This window comes from Labeo rohita, chromosome 23 (assembly GCF_022985175.1).
Source record: "Labeo rohita strain BAU-BD-2019 chromosome 23, IGBB_LRoh.1.0, whole genome shotgun sequence".
Taxonomy (NCBI): Eukaryota; Metazoa; Chordata; class Actinopteri; order Cypriniformes; family Cyprinidae; genus Labeo; species Labeo rohita.
This window is the reverse complement of record NC_066891.1, coordinates 30,452,100-30,474,799: the sequence shown is the minus strand read 5'-3', so window position 1 is coordinate 30,474,799 and position 22,700 is coordinate 30,452,100. Positions and strand designations below refer to the sequence as shown.

Genomic DNA, 22,700 nt, shown 5'->3' with positions numbered 1-22,700 from the left:
GTTCATGCAGCAAACATATGTTAACAGTCTAGTCCACTTATTTTTTTTTTTTAACAGGGTAACTTTTGTGTCAGTGTCATTTTATATACTTGCAGAAATCCTATGTAAGGATTTTCAGCATGGAGACGTAGACTTGTACAGATTCATCAAATTCACAAATGTGTCAGCTTTATCAACCACTGTGGGACTGGCTAGGTTTAACAATATGTGGGTTAGACTGTCTTTGATTTATCTGACAGGCCTGCATAGCAGTAGATGCACAATTCCTTTTCAAACTTCCTTCAGTTATCAGCAATGTTGTCATCAAAAACCAACTGATCTATACAGATCTATAGGTCCTTTTGGCCATTTTATCCAACTTCTGACACCATATAGATTTCTGATGAACAGAGACACATGGAAGTGTGATTGGTCTATTTACCAATAGTGCGCTCTCACTTCAACCTAGGACTCACTGACATCACATCACCCTGGTATTTATGACTTGAAGGAAATGCCACATATCTCTACATATCTTCTGCAATGCATTAAGAACTCAAAAAGTGCACTTGGGTACTTAATTAATTCTTCAATTATACACAAACACTTGAAATAAAATACAAATAGTTGTTTCAAAGTTTAGCAGGTTTATTCAAGGAAGTATTACTTCATGACCATTGTAAAAGAAAAAGGAAAAAAAAAATGTAAATTATATATAGAAATCAAGTGTGTAATCACAAGTCCCACCTTAAAAAATGTATTGTTCACTATATCGATTAATGATTTCTTTATAATGACAAAATTATCTAAATGGTGTTATTCATCTTTCATCAAGCAGGGTTGTTTACAGCTTTAAAAACCCATGGTGATCGCTGCAGAGTGATAGGAGTCCAAAGATCTGCGCCTTCTGCGTCTATTTCCAGGGTGACATGACTGAAGATGACAAACATTTAACATTACTTACACAATATCTACAAGGAGAGACACTATGTCAAAACAACTGCATCATAATATTTATAATTTGCTTTGTGGTTACTGTCAAAGAAATGCAATGTGTGGATCAGGGATCGGCAATGTGCCTGGCCTGGAGTGCCGATGTCCTGCAGAGTTTAGCTTCAACCCTGGAAAAAAAAATACTCACCTGCCTGTAGACTAGTAATCGTGAAGACCTTGATTTGCATGTTCACTTGTGTTTTATTAGGGTTGGGGCTAAACTCTGCAGGGCAGCAGCACTCCAACGCTTGCCTATCCCTGGTGTGGATCATTTTAGAAAAGCTATGGTTACTGATTATGGTACCTGTGCACATCTGCCATTCTGCACTAGGCAGAGGTGAACCTGACAATGCAAAAAGATACGATCGGAAGCTCTTGTGAAGGTGAACATCCTGAAGGAGAAACGGCTTGTTGTGTCAATACCATTCTGTAAAACCTCCACTGTACCATCTTCAGGGTTGGGGCATCTAGGGAAAAAAAGGGAATGAGATGTATAAACACTTTGTGCTCCAAAACCACAAACGTAAAACAAACAGATTGGTCTAAACAAAATGTTTCCTCTGAACTATGCATTAGAAACAACTTTGTTTGATATATATATATATATATATATAGTTTTCTAAAAATGTGGGGAAAAGGTAGGATTGAGTACCGTGCCTCAAAACAGGATTTTAGGGGGGCCTAATTCAAACTCAGCACATATGGAATATTCAAAATTTACTTAAAAAAATAAAATAAAATAATAATAATAATAATTATAATAATTACACAAAATTCCCTTTCTGAGATGAGAACAAATATAATCAGTTAACCATAGAAACTTTAAGTCAGTTACTTACTCTCTAACAATCAGATTCCAGCGAATTTGAAAGTCACTATCATTAACTGGTGTGGCCCAGCAGTTGTCCAGAACTGCTGCAATCTGGCTTCTATCCACTCCTTCCACCTCAACCGCCACATATATCTGCTGGTTTACCTGCACTTCTACATTCCCCTCATATGGGCTGGTAAACTGTGCGTCATTATAAGGAATCATTCGAATGTGGTATGTGCCCTGGCCAGGAAGGTCTATGCTTACCACACTGTGGGGAAAAATGTAGAAGTTATATTAACCTTTTTAATATAAGCAATGGTCATACAACAAGAGCGCTGAAAAAAAATTGCACCAAACACTTGAAAATAAGCACAACTGCACAGTAAGTTTGGGAAACATAAATAATTGAATTGCACAAAATGGTTGTTTCTTAACTGATTTGTCATTTTTCTTTTTATATGCATCTCATTAAAGTCTTATAAGTGACAGAAAAACACTGCACAAGCTTACTGCAACTTCATTTTTAATCTGTTATGTTAATTATGCAACTATAAAAATTATGACTGCAACAGTTTTGTTTTATTTACTTGGGAAGCAGAACTGCATAAAGGGTGGATAAAGCACAAAAATGATATACTGACAATACATATACCTTGATAAAACATCACTCGTGTAAATTTTACTTCAGTAAAATACACTTGAGTAAATAAATTAACATATTATTATAATTTAATGTACATACTCAAAAATTCTTTCTGGGAGCCATGCTGCCCATTGCCTATTGTGTACTGCAAATATTGTTAGCTGTTATGATAAATTGCTAACAATGTTCCTCATTTCAAGGTTGCTTTGGAGAAGCCCTTGTGTGGCGAACTGCTGTTCGTAAAATTAGAATCTCTTGCCATCCGGCTTCAGGCTTGGAAAGCTATCTTGGATATGTCAGAATGTGTTCTAAAAATCATAGAATGAGGTTACTTCTTGCCGTTCAAGATGTTAACCCTGAAACAGATCCTTGCACATATAGGTCCCTCAGACTGGTTTGTATCAGTGGATCTGAAAGACGCATACGTTCACATCCAGATAGTCTGCCACCACAAGCCATTCTTCAGATTTACATTCAAAGGTGCGGCCTGTCAATACTATCAATCTGGCCCCACACACTTTTATGAGGTGCATACATGCGGCTCTTACCCCTCTAAGAAAGACGGGAATCTGCATTCTGAATTACCTCAACGACTGGCTGGTATTAGCCAGATCAAAACAGAGACACATCGCTCACAGGTCGCTGCTGCTCACCCCATCTGGCACAACCTGATTTTGCCAAGTACGACATGTTCCTGGATCAACATCTTTGTTGACCCTGGAACAATATTGTGATTAACCAATCAGATTTAAAAAAAAAAAAAAACAGTTTATAGTTTTTGTGAAGTTTAGGCTTACAATCAGTATTTGGTGCTTGTACATCAGTATCATTCATCTATCATTTCCTCTGATTTTAGGGATTACTCATGGGTAAGGTTAGGTTTAGGTGTAGGGATGTGGTCAAGATTAAATTTTTGGATTAAAATGTTGTTCCAGGGTCAACAAAATATGTTGATCCAGGAACACATCTAACTCAGCAAAATCAGGACGTGCAGGGGCGATTATTTATTCAGCCCAAATACGGGCTTGGATTACGCAGGAGGGTTCCCTGACTATTCAGCGATTGTGACCCCTCCAATTTTGGCTCAAGTCCATGCCCCATCCCATGCTTTATGTCAGGGTAACCCACTGCTGCATCAGAGCCATGGCTTCTTGGAAAACTTCTCGCCTGTTTCACGCTCTGTACAAGGGTGAAGTGAACCAGAACCAGACCTGAAGCAACGGCTGCACAACAGCAGCCTTGAAATTGCGGTAGTTTGTCTAGCCCTACAAACTTTCCTATTGGCCTTAAGGGGGCACCACTTCCTCGTCCACTCGGACAACATGACGGTGGTAGCCTAATTCAATCACCAAGGCGGTCTCAGGTCATGCTCCCTTCATAGGTTGGCTGGTTGCCTCCTGTTATGTGCACAAGGCAAACTCCTTTCGCTAAGAGTGGTTCATATGCTGGGCAGACTGAACCAAGTGGCAGACATGCTGTCCAGGGAATGGAGACTGCATCTCCAAATAGTTCAAACAATCTGATTGGTCTTCAGCAAAGCAGTGGTGAATCTCTTTGCCTCAAAATACAACTCCTTTCCAGCTCTTTTGCTGGAGCACTGTCTACAAGATGCCTTTATGCACGGAACTGGTCAGTCTTTTCTGATCATGTACAACATGCAGCCTTGACCCATTCTAATATGACATTTCCCAAGTGTTAACCTTTCTCCAAGAGTGGGTGACTTTCAAGCTCTCTCAGTCAGTGCTTCCTGTCTTGAGTTTGGGGCTGTAGAGTCATCCTCAAGCAAAGACACGGCAAAAGTGCTCTCGACTCCATTCAGAGATCAAGTTATCACCCTTCCAGCGCCCCCCTTTGCAGATGGCGAGCAAGGTCCCAATCTACTCTCGGAGTCTATGTTAAGCACTCCGGCCTTTTCAGGCATTCAGAACAGCTCTATGCTTCAGATCTCAAAGGTCTGCTTCAAGGCCAGTCATGAAGCAGAGATAGTCTCACTGGATAGTACGTGCTACAAGCCTCAGCAAGCTTGCAGTGCCCTATAGGTGTAAGGGGCACTCCACCAGAGGAATGTCCTCATCCAGGATTTCTGTTGATGAGATTTGTGTGGCTGCCGGCTGGTCATCGCCTTCTACTTTGACATCCCTGCTTTTGCAAGTAAACTTTCTACAGATTCAGGTGATGTATTACTTTTATGTGTCCAATCAAAACTGAGAAAGCAATTCAAGTTGTTTTTACTGTCATCTGGAAAATATGCGAGTGCTCCCGCCGGCGCCTTAGCGTACCCCAGGACCTTAAGTTACCTAAAATGCCCTTTTGTAAGTAGAGTGGGTTATGTTATGTAGTCCTCAGCCTAGATGGTTCAGGTCACACTTTTAGCTCATGTCTGCAGGAGCCCTCAGCGCCGGCACTCCATGACTGGGCTCTCATAGTGGCTTTGTTCTGCTCTTGCTTTTTTTTTTTTTTTTTTTTTTTTTTTTTCCCGGCCTGTCAGTAACACAGATAACACATGACAGTGTGTATGTGTAGCTATGTTATCATCATTCACGGCCATTTTTTTTTTTTTTTTTTTTTTTTTTTTTTTTTTATGTATTTAATTAATTTAATTTTATGTACCTTTTTATTTAACCATACTATTACAGACAAGACCGGGGGGATAGAGAAAACGGGGAAAAAAAATAAAATAAAATAAAATAAAAATTGGGGAGAAAGTCAACAGAAGAGGGGGAAAAGAGAGAGAGAGAGAGAGAGAGAGAAGAAAAAAAAAATAAAAAAAAAAAAAAAAAAAAGGAGAAGGAGGATAGAGAAAGAGAGAAAGATCAAAAAAAAAGATAATCTGCTTCCATACCTGCTGACAAAAGGAGAAAACACAACAGCAGAGTAACTGCAGCAACAACCAACATCTATATAAATCACAGTAAATACTACATGTTAAATGTTATTGTGCAGCACACATAACTAATATTACAAAACATGTTTTGAAGCAACAGCAGATCAAGACAGTGTGTGTCTGTGAGCACCTGTTTTTACACCAATGTGAATGCTTGTGTGTACACCTGTGTGCACACCTGTGTGTGTGAGCGCGTTTGTGTTCATAAGGTTCTTCCATGTAAATGTTTAATAGTGTGTGTGGGGAACCACAGCCCCGCCCCGCAAGGTATGAAGCAGACATGGAGGAGACCCGGGCCCAAACATCCGGATGCCCCCGAGCACGAGTCCCAGGAGAACCACCGCAGGGACAACCGCGGCCCCCACCCAGAAAAGGGCAGAGGAGGGCCCGGAGGGGGATCATCCGGCAGCCACAATGCAGACGTCCCAGGGGGGCGTGGCGGCAAGCCCGCAGGTTCCGCCGGCAGCCGGCCACACCAGAGCAGACCGGCCCTGGGCCCGGCGATCCAAGGGCCCCCACCCCTAGCCGGGGCCCAGCAAAGCCAGGGGGGCCAGGCCCCGCCAAGCAACCGCCGAGATCGGGCCAGCGCTCACCCGAGCATCCCGCCCCGGAGCGAGAAACCACCAACGCACCGGCGGCCGGGGGCATCCTCCACCGGCAGGGCGTGGTGGGGGGCCTGAGATGATGAGTGAGGCGGAGTCTAAGGCCTGACCTGACACATGGACATAGACAAACAGGCACACATATATACAAGCACACGTTCCCACCCTCATGCACGCAAACAAATATTCACGCACTCGCCCCACATGTAGACATACAAAAATGGACACAGTACCCACAATCACACTCCCCATTTGTACTCTATACTCCTGGATCCAGGCACCACTACCCCCAGAGGGGCAATCAGCGCCAGACCCCGGAGCTGAACCCTCTTCACTCTGGCGTGGAGACAGGAAGACCACCCGGTACCCCGCAGCAGCAGAGAAGACCACCAGCCCAGACCCCGACCGGATGGCCAGCTCGTCCTCACAGCCCCCAGCCCCGGACAAAGAACAGAGAACAAAAAAAAAAAAAAAAAAAAAAAAAAAAAAAAAAAAAAAAAGAAGACCCCATGCCTCACCTCACCCGCTCAAATGTAGTGTTGGTGTGTGTTGTTCTAAAGTGCTTTAAAACAGGGGAGGGGCAAGACACTAACCACCCTCCGCCAGCTCGTGTCAAATCGGCACCTCCCCAAGAGCCCTCAATGTCTATGTGTAACTTAAAATTGAGAAGTGGGCACCAGCACCAGAGAGAAGGCTGAATGAACAGACCGCCCCCTGGATGCCATTCAGTGTGCCCACCCCCAAGGCCCTATATGTATGTGTCATGTGACAGTAAGTAATGAGAGTGTCTAAGTTGTGATGTATGATTGAGATGCAGGTGGCCACAAGGAGACAGAGGAGTACCACCTCCCCTGCATCCCAGCAACACACCCGCACCCCAAAACCCTACCTGTATGTTGGTGTGATGGAGCGGGAGAAGGGAAGCATTAGGGATGGGGAGGAAATCATTGGAGGGGGCAAAGTACCCCCCTGGAGCCAGCTCCCCCGCTGACCCCCATAGGCACCCCCGTTGCCCCAAATCTGCCCAGGGCAGGGGGTCCAGGCCCATCCAGACCGGGGCCCAGGCCCATCCAGACCGGGGCCCAGGCCCAGGCCCATCCAGACCGGGGCCCACGGCAGCCCGGGGCGGCCCACCGGACCCCACAGCAGAGGAAAAACTACCCCCACCCCATCATTCAGTCAACTCCCAGACTACAGAAGACAATAGACACCCAGGTTAAGTCCGTCCTCCGCCTATATTGCCCCCCTGCAGAGTGGATACTGACAGATGGTAACAACGTCCCTACCAGCTAAAGAGGCCACCGGATCCACCGACGCGTCAAAGGCCCCCGCACCAGGGCCGAGCCCTGTTCTGCTCTTGCTTATAGCACAGCGCTATTGGATGCATTCCCCCTATAGTGTTTCACACAATGGGAGAGACCGTTCGAAAGTGAACGCTCTGGTTATTTGCATAACCTCGGTTTCCTAGGATAAGGGAACAAGTGTTGTATAAGCTACAATGCTATGAAGCTGCATGCAAAATGATGACTGTTGCTGATGATGGCTGTCGATGATGATGGCAGTCAATGACTGTCGCTTCAGTTGCTTCAGCTGCATGCAAAACGATGACTGCCGCTTTAGTGGAAAGTGTCTCATTAAATGGCGCTCTAAGCCAACTTATACAGCAGTCGGCTCCTTCCTGTCTGGCGGGCTAAAGCGTCATTAGTATGTGCAGCTATACAACATGAACAAATCAGGCTTTAGTAGTGGAGTAAACAGGAGTTTACTTCCTGCACAGTCTAGCATGGATAAGAGCAGGGAGAGCAGCACTAACCCTCTAGTGCAGTGGTTCTCGAACCTGTCCTGGAGTACCCTCAGCCCTGCACATTTCATGTCTTCCTCAACTATCACACCTGATTCAACCCATTAGCTCATTAGTGGAGACTGCAAGACCTGAAGTGAGTATGTCAGATATAGGGAGATATGCAAAATGTGCAGTGCTGTACTTCACGGAGAGGTTTGAAAACCACTGCCACAGTGTAACAGAATAGAACCAACATAAATGTATTGCAGAGATCATTAATGTTCATAATCTAATGTATACATTTTAGAAATTAGCCTGATTCCAAGGAGAATTAGAAGGCTGAATCCTGACTGGACGAAAGGATGAGCCGGGGATGGAGAAGGGTAATTGAGCAATGTGAAGCTGCTGCTAATACTGAAGGACCTTATATATGAATGCTGAGATAGGCGTTGTATTCCTATAGTTAGACATGGATCAGCTGAGAATCAGCTGGTGCGAGCTTGACTAACGTGTCCTGCCAGATCTAACGCTACACTTGATTTCACCAGAGAATGATGCAAACATTTGGCGTATGGTACATTACCAAAATCACTGCAGTCATGAAACTTGATATTAATTTCCTACCCCTGTTCAGCTTTGATGCCCATTGGCATAGACAGTGTCTGGATCAGAGGGTATGCACAAGAAAAGGCAATGTTCATCCATCTCTCTCTTGTAATAACACCCGCTGGCAAGTTAGACTGAATGGAGTTTTGGTAGATGAAGTGAGTGCTATTGCTCTGTAAAGACATCAACAAATATTAGTCTTAGACAATTTACTAATCATACATTTGTTGATACAATCAAATATGTATGGATTAAAATACATTATCAGTAGCAGCATTGGTGAAAAAATGGTAACGAACCAAGCCATACCGTTAAAGTGGTACCACATACGTGGCCTTCATTGTCAAAATGAAACAGAACTCTGTCATTTTCAAGTGTCCCTGAGCAACTGGGGTCATTTAGATGCAGGGTCTCAAAAGGAACATCAGATTCAAAGAGCTGGCAACGGGATAAAGACATTGTGCCAGTGCTGCTGGCACAAAACTCAATGGCATCTGAGGATAAAGAAGATTCAGAGAATTATCATTTGTATTAGCCTACAGTATATTACAATCTGCAGTTAGAGTTGATTCAGATTGCAGTACATTTGCTACAGAAAACATTGTAACACCTACCAAAGGTTTTAGGATTAGGTCTTTGTCCTTCTAAGCAACCACAGCCATAGGCATCTCTAAAACGGCAAACCTCATTTCCAGTGCAGCCTAAAGTATCACAAACTACATGAAAAGAGAGGGAAAGTCACAGTAAAACAAGTCAATTTATTATTGTCAATATATTGTCAACAGTACTATCAAGTTTTCCAGAATGGACTGTTCAGACTATAAAGGTAAGAATGGAACTTCTGTTCCTCATTTAAATTTATGTGTTTTCTGTCATCATTTGACATTAGTTTGCACTCAAAAAATGATTGTTTAATACAACGTGTTGTCTTTCGTGGCGAGTCCAAAACATGTGAATATGAGCCACAAGGTTGGCTGCCGGTTGACCTGAGATAAAAGTGAGGTTATGAACGACAATATCCCAGTGTTAAGCACAGTGTGAAAAGCCCTATTCAAGACTAATGTATAGACCTATCAGTTGGAAACATTAAATGCATCTCAGCTGATTACCTATAATGAAAAAGGTATTATGAATTTGTTTCTCTCTCTCATCTCTCTCACTCAATTTCTGAGATAATGTATATAATTTACGAGTACCAGGGATCTGCTATAAATATGCAGGAGACTCACAGACCTAATGAAGGTCTTGGAACTGAACTCTGCAGAAAGGTAGCCCTACAGGAGCAGGGTTGGCTAACCAAACACTGCTTTAGACCATGCATACATATTCAAATAAATTAAGTAAACAGAATGATTTTAAACTTAGAATAATTATGTCACACTCATAAATAGAATTAAGCAATAAATATGCCCTCACTGTGCCCCCTCACTTCTGGTAGCTCCAAGCCACTGCCCTATAATGGAACAGAAATACCCCTTGCTTTGTTTACTCTTCCGCTGAAAAAGCTAACAAACAGTGGTCTCACAATCTAGTTACAAACCTGGAAATGAATCAGACCTCTACTTCCACTTTGTTATACATTTGTAGGCAGAAACTTTTGAAGCTTCCTTACAGAGGTATCAACATAACAATGAAAAAAAAAAAAAAAAGAAGTACTGTGCTACCATGCAGATAATGAAAAAAAAAAAAAAAAAAAAAAAAAAAAAAAAAAAAATATATATATATATATATATATATATATATATAAATAAATGACACTACATTACCACTGTAAACATGAAAAACCCAGCGACCATTGACATTGACATTGCTGCTGGATGACAGTTCAGACACCGTTGTTAAGGAAATAGTGTATGAATGCACAGCATCCTCAGTGTCATAGTGAGCCTGCATACAAAAGACATGTAAATTGGCAGCTTTTAAACTGAATCTCTTTTAAATTGCAACAACAAGCTGATTCTTACAAGCCAAAGTTGTGTTGTCTCTGCAATGTTTCCGTAGGTGAACAAGGTGAAGGAGTGGTCAACACTGGACACTAAAACCACTTGAAAAGTAACTTCCTTTGAAAAACAGACAGACAACATTCAGAAATCTTGCTGTACTGGATAATATATACTGATAGAGCACTTAAAAAAAAAAAAGACTATGGCTTACTCCTTCACCGGAGGAGTATGGCACACTGTCCCAGGTAGCAACAAAGGTTGATGTAGCAGCAAAAGGAAGGGGAAGGTTAGGGAAGTATTGGTTAACAGCTGCAGTGACTTGCGCCAGTACAGCACTGCTTGTATCCTCTCTGTAGGAGATAGTTCCACCACGTCTGTTGTCAAGGTGAGTCCAAAGAGGAGCAATGATGTCTCTTCCAGAATTCAGAAGGGGGATGTAGGAATTCAATGGTTCAGTAAAGGTAAGATGACCATTGATGTTCACCTAAAATCCGAGACGAGAATATCTGTGTGTGTGCTTGTTGTAAAAGATATATTTACCTATATTACTCTGTTCTGCTTAAGAACCGTTAAACATTATTTAAAGTTCACAGAGGTTTCTCATAGATATCTTTAAAGCAGAAACAAATCCTTACAAAGATCTGAGTGTATGTGCGTCCAAAGAATGTAACAGGCTGCTGCAACAAAATGGCTTCTGAGTTTCCAGCATCAGAAGTGCGGATTAATGTTTCCCCATTTCCAAAAGGCAGTAAATTAGCAGGCACTAGAAAATGTATTAGTGAGAATGAATTCTTGAGAATGAGAACTTCTGCTAAAAACCCATCAAGCTCACAAATGTTTAAATTTAATTTTACATTGTCACATTTCATTGGCTTACAGTTCGGTGAGCCATCAACATGAAAAGACCATCGACCATTCACATTGATATTGCTGCTGGAAGAGAGCTCTGGGGCACTGGTTACTGGAATTGTGAAAGAATTGACAGAGTTCACTGTGCTGTAGCCAGCCTGTAGAAGGAAAGGAATCGTTGTTAGGTCTGCAACCTGTTCCAGATATAAGTGTCTTTGGGTGGAATGTAAGGTATGAAGTGAGGCAAGGACAATTCCTTGTCATTCTTCTCATCCGTAAAATGTACAAGGACCTGTCTTCACTCACCTGCCAAATTTGTTCTGTTTCTGCAATGTCTCCATAGTTGATCAGGATGAAAGAGCGATGGACACTGGAGACTAAAACCACTTGGAAAGTAGCCACCTTGAAAGTAGCAACAGACAGCATTAGAAAAAAAACTTTACAGGACAACACTAATTCCTTGATAAACAAAAATTAGACTTTACCCCTCCACCACTATAGTATGGCACACTGTCCCAGGTGGCGACAAAAGCTGATGTAGCAGCAAAAGGTATATTAGGGAAGTATTGCTGAACGGCTGCAGTGACTTGCGCCAGTACAGCACTGCTTGTATCCTCTCGATAGGAGATAGTTCCACCCTGTCGATTGTCAAGGCGAGTCCAAAGAGGAGCAATGATGTCTCTTCCAGAATTGAGAATGGGGACATAGGCAGACAGTGGCTCAGTAAACGTTAGATAGCCGTTGTTGTTCACCTAAAATTTAAGATAAAATGTTTTTTGTTTATAGCAAAGTAATTATTGACAGAATGGGTGGAGGTAGAAATAGTCACAATTTCTATTAGTTAATTCTGTGGATCAGTTGTTTGATTTTCACACTAACAAAATCTTCTACATATCAAGGTATCAAGGCCAGAACAAAGTAAATCAATTATCTATACTCACTTAACCCTTTAACTGTCACTCCTATTTTTATAAAACAGACATAAAAATACACTATACAGACTTAAATTTTTACAATTCATTAATGAAAACATTTTGCAATGATTTTGATGTACATTTTCCATGGTAATACAATGTCTGATTTTAAAATGCCTTTCAAAGGATGAATTTTGAGATTTTAAATTTTGAACTGATATATAATTTCTTATGATTTCTATTGCGTGATAGGGAAAAAGGCAACGAAGAAAGTCTTTTGTGACAAATGTCAGAACTCATGTTATGATGTAGATTTTTTTAAGTTGCACTTTTGAAATATATGAATCTATTACTTTTCCTACATAATTTCTATCACAAAAATATGGTAAAATATCTATTTAGGCGTCTTAGACCTTTCCAACAATGTATAATTTGTCATGATTAGATTAGGATTTATTTGTTTTATAGTAAAGTAAACTTAGGCATCCCACCTGGGTTAAACACACTTGTTATTCTAGATGCAGGAAGTGAAGATCTGAAGTGAAAAACAACACCAAAACACACTTACAAAGATCTGATGGTGTGTGCGTCTAAAAAATTTCAAAGGTCGCTGCAATGTAATGGCTTCAGAGCTTCCATCCTCCAAACGGGGTGTTACAGTTTCTTCATTTCCAAAAGGTAGGAAATTAACTGGCACTAAGAAAAACGTAAGTGACAAGGAATCGTTTAGTTCTTCAAATAAACAAAACAAACCAAAAAAAGCTTGTAAACACTACACTGGTTATGGCACAGGTGTCAAACTCAGTTCCTGGAGGACCACAGCCCTGCAGAGTTTTCTTCTAACTCTACTCCAACACACATACCATGTAGTTTTCAAATAAGCCGGTGTGTTCAATTAGGGTTGAATCTAAACTCTGCAGGGCTGTGGCCCTCCAGGAACTGAGTTTGACACCCCTAGGTTAAGGGTTTGAAAGGGGAATTCACTAAGAATGAATAGTTTATTTTTGTGTTTTCCATATTGTTTTTTAGGACATGATGATGCAATGATGCAAGTAAAGAAATGGAGCTGGAGTATTATGGACACAAAATTACTGCTGATCAGAATTTGCCCAGGGCAGTCCCTCAGTTTGCTGCTGCTCAATGGAAGGCCATGGAGAATACGGCAGACCACTACAATCTGGTAGACTTTACTGGCATTGTAGTGTATTACTCCCCACTGCCATCAAGCACAGGCTTTTTAAAAGGCTTAAAGTGTACACAACTACAATGTGCATTTGGATATGTCTCCAGATATAAAGCTTTTCTCAATCATTTTAAATTATCAAAATAATTATTTAAAATGCATAATGCAGTGCTATAACAGCCATTTTGTGCCTATTAAACTTAAACTGTTTTTAAATACAACAAACTAAAGTGACAATTATACAACTCATCTGCTTACAGTTGGATGAGCCATCAACACTGAAAGACCAGCAACCATTCACATTGATATTGCTGCCTGATGAGAGCTCTGGGACACCTGCTGCTGGAACTGTGAAAGAACTGACCGAGTCCATTGTACTGTAACCAGCCTGTGGAAGTAAATAAAAGATTGTATGATTTGTTTCTAGTTAATCTCTAGTTAAAATGAACAGGAAGGAAAAGGAACCATTCTTATACAGTGGGTATGGAAAGTATTCAGACCCCCTTACATTTTTCACTCTTTGTTATATTGCAGCCATTTGCTAAAATCATTTAAGTTCATTTTTTTTCCTCATTAATGTACACACAGCACCCCATATTGACAAAAAAACACAGAACTGTTGACATTTTTGCAGATTTATTAAAAAAGAAAAACTGAAATATCACATGGTCCTAAGTATTCAGACCCTTTGCTGTGACACTCATATATTTAACTCGGGTGCTGTCCATTTCTTCTGATCATCCTTGAGATGGTTCTACACCTTCATTTGAGTCCAGCTGTGTTTGATTATACTGATTGGACTTGATTAGGAAAGCCACACACCTGTCTATATAAGACCTTACAGCTCACAGTGCTTGTCAGAGCAAATGAGAATCATGAGGTCAAAGGAACTGCCTGAAGAGCTCAGAGACAGAATTGTGGCAAGGCACAGATCTGGCCAAGGTTACAAAAAAATTTATGCTGCACTTAAGGTTCCTAAGAGCACACTGGCCTCCATAATTCTTAAATGGAAGACGTTTGGGACAACCAGAACCCTTTCTAGAGCTGGCCGTCCGGCCAAACTGAGCTATCGGGGGAGAAGAGCCTTGGTGAGAGAGGTAAAGAAGAACCCAAAGATCACTGTGGCTGAGCTCCAGAGATGCAGTCGGGAGATGGGAGAAAGTTGTAGAAAGTCAACCATCACTGCAGCCCTCCACCAGTCGGGGCTTTATGGCAGAGTGGCCCGACGGAAGCCTCTTCTCAGTGCAAGACACATGAAAGCCCGCATGGAGTTTGCTAAAAAAAAACACCTGAAGGACTCCAAGATGGTGAGAAATAAGATTCTCTGGTCTGATGAGACCAAGATAGAACTTTTTAATTCTAAGCGGTATGTGTGGAGAAAACCAGGCACTGCTCATCACCTGTCCAATACAGTCCCAACAGTGAAGCATGGTGGTGGCAGCATCATGCTGTGGGGGTGTTTTTCAGCTGCAGGGACAGGACGACTGGTTGCAATCGAGGGAAAGATGAATGCGGCCAAGTACAGGGATAACCTAAGCACACAGCTAAAATAACGAAGGAGTGGCTTCACAACAACTCCGTGACTGTTCTTGAATGGCCCAGCCAGAGCCCTGACTTAAACCCAATTGAGCATCTCTGGAGAGACCTAAAAATGGCTGTCCACCAACGTTTACCATCCAACCTGACAGAACTGGAGAGGATCTGCAAGCAGGAATGGCAGAGGATCCCCAAATCCAGGTATAAAAAACTTGTTGCATCTTTCCCAAAAAGACTCATGGCTGTATTAGATCAAAAGGGTGCTTCTAATAAATACTGAGCAAATGGTCTGAATACTTAGGACCATGTGATATTTCAGTTTTTCTTTTTCAAATAAATCTGCAAAAATGTCAACAATTCTGTGTTTTTTTTCTGTCAATATGGGGTGTTGTGTGTACATTAATGAGGCAAAAAAAAAATGATAAAAAAAAAACTTAAATGATTTTAGCAAATGGCTGCAATATAACAAAGAGTGAAAAAATGTAAGGGGGTCTGAATAATTTCCGTACCCACTGTATGTTCTTGAGCAAATCTGCATTAATTTATTTGTTCTCCAAACTGCTTATTCTACATAAAGTTGCAGGGATTCCTGAGCCTATCCCATAATAACAAATATAGACATACACACTCTTATGCTGTGTCCACATATTCTCCTTCCGTTATCACTCTCGCGGGATGTTTTTCATGTCACTTGTGTGAATAAAACCATCTTTCCTCCATTTTCTGATACAACCGGACGTGTCAAACTGGACGTGTCAATAAGTTCTTCGCTGATTGGCTTGTGCGACAATGCATCATGTGAAACTTCTGCTGGAGTTTTCTCCCGGCGCGAATTCTCATCTATTCACGTCTTTGCATTGACTTTTAATATAATCTACTCGTGCAAATAATTAAACTAACTTTTGGTGTGCACACACCATTACTCAAACCTACGGGCCATTTAGTATCACAAATTTACCTTCTGACTGTGGGGGAGATCGGAGGACCTAGAGGAAACCCAACCAAAATGGGGAGAACATGCAAACTCTACTTACCAGCCAAGGTTGTCCTGTTTCAGCATTATCTCCATAATAGATCAGGATAAAGGAGCGATGAACATTGTAGGCTAAAACCACTTGGAAGCTGACCACCTTGAAAACACCAAGAGACCGCATTCAAAACCTTCCAGGCAAACAAGACGGACCATTCACTGATATTCAAAGATTACTGTAAGTCTTACCCCTCCACCATTGTGGTATGGCACACTGTCCCAGGTAGCGACAAACGCTGTCGTAGCAGCAAAAGGTATGTTAGGGAAGTATTGCTTAACAGCTGCAGTGACTTGTGCCAGTACAGCACTGCGTGTATCCTCTCGATAAGAGATGGTTCCACCCTGTCGATTGTCAAGGCGAGTCCAAAGAGGAGCAATGATGTCTCTTGCGGAAACCAGAGAGGGGTCGTAGGCGGACAATGGCTCAGTAAATGTTAGATAGCCATTATTATTCACCTAAAATTAAAAATAGAGAATTTTAAATAGTGCTTTAAAGGGAATTTAAGAAGAAACCTCAATGGAAAAAAGTAATACTTACAAAAATCTGATTGTATGATCGTCCAAAGTATTTAAAAGTCTGCTGCAAGTAAATAACATCAGAGCTTCCATCCTCAGAAGGGGGGTTCAGTACTTCTCTATCCCCAAAAGGTAGGAACATTGTTGGCACTATAAAGTATAAGTGACAAGCAATTGTTTAGTCCATCTAAAGTAATATAAGCTTATAAGTTTTACCATTTAAATATTGGCTTACAGTTGGGTGACCCATCAACACGGAAAGACCAGCGACCGTTCTCATTAATATTACTGCTAGAAGAGAGCTCTGGGACACCTGCTGCTGGAATTGTGAAAGAATTGACAGAGTCCATTGTATAATAACCAGCCTGTAGAAATAAAAATATTTTATTAAAGCTTAAGGTTTTTCTAGTACAGGAATGTTGTTTAAAGGGAAGAGAGAAAATAATAATAATAATAATAATAATAACAATAATTGTAAATTATTTGTAAAATGTTTAAGGACTTGTATTCTTCCACTCACCAACCAAATTTGTCTTGTTGCAGCAATAACACCATAGTTAAATAGGATGAAAGAGCGATGAACGCTGGAAACTAAAACCACTTGGAAAGTGGCCTCCTTCAAAACACCAATAAACAGCATTAAGAATCTTCTAAAGAAAGAGGTGCATCAGCTGTTAGTAAAAACATTAGGTCTTACCCCTCCACCACTGTAGTACGGCACACTGTCCCAAGTAGCCACAAAAGCTGATGTGGCAGTAAACGGTATGTTAGGAAAATATTGTTTAACAGCTGCAGTGACTTGCACCAGTACAGCACTGCTTGTATCCTCTCGATAGGAGATAGTTCCACCACGTCTATTGTCAAGGTCAGTCCACATAGGAGCAATGATATCTCTTCTAGAGTTCAGAAAGGGGACGTAGGAAAACATCTGCTCTGTAAATGTAATGAAGCCATTGTTGTTCACCTAAAAGAGAGAGAGAGAGAGAAGCTTTCAAATATTTGACTAAAATATGAAAAATAAATAAGTTTGCAACCAATTAAAAAGTCCACTTCTTACAAAGAGACGACTGTGTGTACGTCCAAAGTATTTGAAAGGCTGCTGCAAGGAAATGGCTCCAGAGCTTCCATCATCTGAAATGGGATTTACTGTGTCTCCATGCCCATAAGGCAGGAAATTAGCTGGCACTAAAGAGTGTGAATGGCATTACATTATTAAGACTTAAAAAAAAAAAAAAATAATAATAATTAAATGCACTATTCTAATAAAATAAAATAAAAGCAATTTCAGATTTATTCAAATTCAGTAAAAGTATTTTCACATACCCCAAAATCACATCTTAATCAGCATAAATTGATTTTCTATTTGAATTTATCAGTGAATCACAGCAACATAACTACATCCTGGCTAAATGCTGGTGTAATATTGTCATGAATCTGGTCAGTGACCTGCGGTCCGCTCACCACCAGATGTCTCTCTCACCCTGTCTATACACACAGACTGTTGCACTACACCCCGGAATATATCAAAACTTATTTTTTGATTAGTAATATGCATTGCTATGAACTTCTTTTGGACAACTTTAAAGGTGATTTTCTCAATATTTTGTTTTTTTGGCACCATCAGATTCCAGATTTTCAAATAGTTGTATCTCAGCCAAAAATTATCCTTTCCTAACAAACCATCAATGGAAAGCTTATTTATTCAGCTCTCAGATGATGTACAAATCTCAATTTTGAGAAATTCACACTTATGACTGGTTTCGTGGTCCAGGGTCACATATTGTCTTGGTTTGGAGTGAGGTTTATGTAAGAAACCGTGAAAGGCAATCTCAAATCTACCTGTTATATCTGTTTTTGATTTCCTTGTTTTACATGTTATGTTTTTATTTGTGGATCTTGTCATGTGGTTTATGTGTTGTCTTCCCATTGATTTATTGTTCTGATTGCTTTGATTGTCTTTAGTCATTAGTCCACATGTGTTTATATATAGTCCTTTCCTTGACTAGCTTTGTTTCCTGTAACCTCTGTTGGTGAGTTTTATGTTTCATGGTTTATGCCAAGTCAAGTTAATTTAAGGCTGCAGTCCATAACTTTTGGCACTCTAGCAGTTAATAAACAGAACTGCATGCGTCTTGCGGAAGAACACTGTAGCCGGAGCTACTTCTCTCTTCTGTATGTTTATGACGAATCATGCAGGTACTGGGCTACTCCAACTAAAACAGTCCGAATATAAAAACTTGCACCGAAAGTGATTCAGCATAAGCCAAAACATGGTTTGGAAAATGGATTCAGGATGTACTCGCTTATTGTATAAATTTTGTACATTTTGAACAAAAAAAAGTTATGGACTGAAGCTTTAAATTTGTTCTCTGTTAAATTCAGACCTTATTTTAAACTGTCAGTTTGACAGAAGCAAGTTAGTAGAATGTAATAAAATGATTTTTTTGTTTTTTTTGTTTGTTTTTTTTTCTTCTACTGTTTATTCTATTCAGTATTAATAATGGAATATTAAAATACTTTTTTTTTTTTTTTAATTTCTAAATAAAAAAACATGCATTGTTGCATAATGGTGGATAATTGGAAAATTATTATAAAATACATTAAATGTTAGATTACAAACGGTAAGTGTAGCAGTCTAATGGTAAATTAACAGCTCTTAAAAATATTACATAACTTTTCTGGTATAAGTCACTGTATAAATCGTATGTCTAAAACAGACTATAGGTGTATCCCCTGATGTTAACAAAGTTTAATCACACCCCTGAACATACAGCAGTGGTCATAAATGTGTAGAATTTATCAGTATCCGTAAAATGCTTTAAAATTTTTACTGAAAAAAAAAAAAAAAAAACTAAGATGGATGATTAAAACTGCACACTAATACATATCCTTGTTTCTGAATTAAAATTAACAATTGATCTGCGTAAATTGTTCTTATTCTGGGTTGTGGAAAACATGTAATATATGGTTTAATAGCATTACACGCACACATTTAGCATAATAATTACCTTGAGCCTCAGTTATTTCACCTAGTGGAGTGAGAGCAGAACAGAACATAGATGAAATACTAGTAAATATAAATGGATTAACTATCATTTGTCAGTGAGTTAAAAATCTTACTGGCAAGAAGTGACAGCAGTGCTACAACATATAATGGAGCGGGTTTCCCCATCCTTCTGTTGATTTGTCACAATGTACTATGTAAAAGACCAAACATATGTTTACATAAACAACATTTTATCTAGCATTTGTCGTTAGTAAACAAAAACTGCTAAACCAATAAAATAAAGATGATCATAATAAAATAAAATAACATTATGATAAAAAGAATCTTACCTAGTTCTCCAAAAAAAATTGTGATGTTTTTGAAGAATAGATGTGAGAAACTTCTCTCCTGCTGTTTGAGGGACACATGCTTTCAAAATGTTATTGTGTCTGTATTTATATCTGAGTGTTTTGGGTGGGGTTTTAACCTTTTGCTTTAAGGTCATCATAAATTGAGGAGTTTGGGGCAATATCTGTTTTTATAATCAGAAGTCAATGGTGATCTTAAATATTTATGAGGGTAAGGTCTGATGTTAGTCACACCCCTTAACATATACTGTACAGTACATGATTAAATTTTCATACCCTAATTTTGCTCATTCTTTTTGGCATGCTACATCACAAATATTAGACTGAATTCCTTCATAGGCGACCTCTTGACACTTTAAACCGGTTTTGTGAAGTTAAAGAATGCATATTACTTAAGGAAATTCAGCAAATTACATTTTTCCCACCCAAAGCTCTTCAAAGTTATGCCAACAATGTTGTTTTAATTGCTTGAATCACTTTGCAGAACTCTTAAAGAAAGTCATTTTAGCATGTTATTTCAGAAATGACAACTGGTTTGGGAAGTGCTTGAAAAAGAAAATAATGCTTAACAGCAACAGTCCAATGGAGAAAAAATAAAAAATAAAAATAAAAAATTCTAATAAAAGCAGTGCTGACAATGTTAATGTATTTGGTCTTTGGTCTACTGCTGTTGATTATTGCTGCTGCAAAGCAAGCACAGGAACTTGTTACTGGCAATACACAGCATATATAATAATAGCATAGCTATACAGGTAGAGCTGGGGAAGGTGGAGGGTTTCAGAGGAACTCTTAAAGTGCGTTACGAACTGCTCTAGTGAATGCTAACCAGCTATTTAAATGTAAAGCAGCAAGCTCACTGGCTACATATGCAACATGAATCAATCAGCTTGTGCCAAGCAATTTAATGCTGTGATAAGTTTTTGTTAACGACCCATCAGCCTGCGCCATCAAAAGTTCCATGACAGAAAATATGTGTGTGTATGTGTGTGTGTGTTTGTATATTCTATTTTTTTTTTTTTTTTTTTTTTGCAAGGAAACATGTCTGAATGGTACTGAGCTGGTGGCTCATCAAGCGCTCATGAGGACAAGTTTGGCCTCGGGCAGAAAGGTGGTAGAAGAAGTCAGGAAAGAAGATAATAGAGAAGATAGACATTAGCTGTCTCTATTTGAAGGCCGTGCCCTACGGAGGTCGCATTTATTGGCTTTATAGTTCATCAAATATGTCTCCTCAGTAAAGCAACTATTATCCAATTTGGTAGCACTTTATTTTGATAGTCCACTTTAGACATTCTACTAACAGTAAGTAACTTTGCAACTGCATGTCAACTAGTCATGAAAGTATTAGTAGACCGTCTACCTAATATCTTCTAACACTCTTCTAAACTTTGCAAGTATATGTCAACTTATTCTACTAACCCTAAACCTAACAGTCTGCTCTGAGAGTTAGTAGACATGTAGTTGCAAATTAATGAAAATTAGTTGACATGTAGTTGCAAAGTTACTTATAGTTAGTAGAATGTCTAAAGTGGACTGTCAAAATAAAGTGTAACCTCAAATGTATCATAATTAATGTCATTTCTTAATTACTTTGGAATGTACTGGTTGTTTTTTTTCTGAAATAAAACAGCTTCAATGATACATGTGGCCATCAAATGCTCCCTCTGGAGAGTGCAGCCTTCAAAATGAGACACAGCTATTGTGGACTTGCAAGAGCATTTGAGGAAACTTATTAGTAGAGCTTTAAATTTTTATGACAAATGGGGCGGGGCTGAGAGCCACACCAAGCCTTGCCAAGCCTTGTTAATCTTGTACAAAATAACATTTTAATTTTAACATTTATTTTCCTTGTTTTTTTGATGCAAAGCATGCTTTGAAAAAAAAAAAAAAAAAAAAAAAACTGTGAACTTTTTTCATTTGAGTTCACTAAAAGAATATTTCCAACAACACAATTAAACTCCACTCAGTTATTTTAACATAGTAAAACATAACTGTAATGATTAAAACCACTTAATTTTTTTTTTTTTTTTTTTTTTTTGGATTTTGTGTAGTTCTTCAGTCTCCTCAGCACTCAGCCACTCCTGCAGTCCAGTCATCTCCATCCCCCATCAGTCCCTCTGTTTCACCTACTCTCAGTGGTGGGACTCCATCTTGGGTCTGCCGAGAGTCTTTGTGGCTTGGACCTGAGGAGCCCATGGCTCCAATCCACCTCGTCCCACCATCCAGTCTCCTGCGTCTGCTCTCCTTCCACCCTAAATTCCAGCATGGACCATCGCCCATTCAGCCAAACAGGTGTAACAGGTGTGATTTGCATTCTAATCCAGGGCTAGGCAAGTCTAACCTTCAAAGTCCAATGTCTTTAACTGTTCTACACATTTGTCAGAGATCTTGTGTTCTTGTGTAATTTAGCCTGATGTTGACACTTTAATGCTGTTTGACAGGCTCTACACATCCCCCGCCCCTGGTTAAAGAAGAACAAGTGTTCACTATCTGACTAGTTGTTGAACTGATGCAGACTGATATACATGTTGCTGAAGTGGACAGATTCTTGTTCTTCTGGTGTTCTTTTATAGCAGTTGGTAAACCTGTGTATGGTACTGATTGTTTAGGAAGGAGACAGATGAGCCATGGCTGATAGATGTTCATGCATGTGAATAACTATGTTGCAGATGCACAATTGACTTGATCTTGATTGTTGATAGACCAACTTGGACTGTTTCAATTTGGTGCACTGTTGGTTCATAGGAACAGCCACTAATGTGATATTGACTTCTATGTTTATGTGTTTATGAATGAGTCATTCCATGAGCTGAATACTTTCTGTTGTAAAATTGCCAATGGTGCGCAAAGTGTTGTGCGGGTTTATACCTGCATACCGAACAGATCTGGGATGACCATTTTCCTCTATTGCTAATATACAACTGATACACACTGGCACAATTCCCAATCCATTCATTCAGTTCTCAAAACAAAGACACATTTCTTAAAATATTTAAGACATTTCACTTGTTTTCACACACATTCTATTTTTTGCAACACTACACACAAATACCCCCATTTTACACAGGTTTAAA

General features: G+C 39.8%; 1 protein-coding gene across 1 annotated transcript; it reads right to left on the bottom strand.

Annotated features, from left to right (window-relative positions):
• Positions 1–695: 695 nt before the first annotated feature.
• si:dkey-9l20.3 (alpha-tectorin) lies at positions 696–21,940 on the bottom strand. The gene is made up of 19 exons (XM_051095900.1): positions 21,757–21,940; positions 19,284–19,304; positions 17,333–17,460; positions 16,973–17,239; positions 16,511–16,640; positions 16,298–16,425; positions 15,949–16,215; positions 15,764–15,859; positions 13,452–13,581; positions 12,579–12,706; positions 11,582–11,848; positions 11,403–11,498; positions 11,125–11,254; positions 8,919–9,020; positions 8,614–8,798; positions 8,323–8,477; positions 1,812–2,054; positions 1,277–1,439; positions 696–912 (listed from the first exon to the last, which is right to left on the bottom strand). Exons 1-19 carry the CDS (start codon positions 21,938–21,940, stop codon positions 832–834), a joined length of 2,901 nt encoding a protein of 966 aa, XP_050951857.1. The 3' UTR covers positions 696–831.
• Between the last annotated feature and the right edge of the window lie 760 nt (positions 21,941–22,700).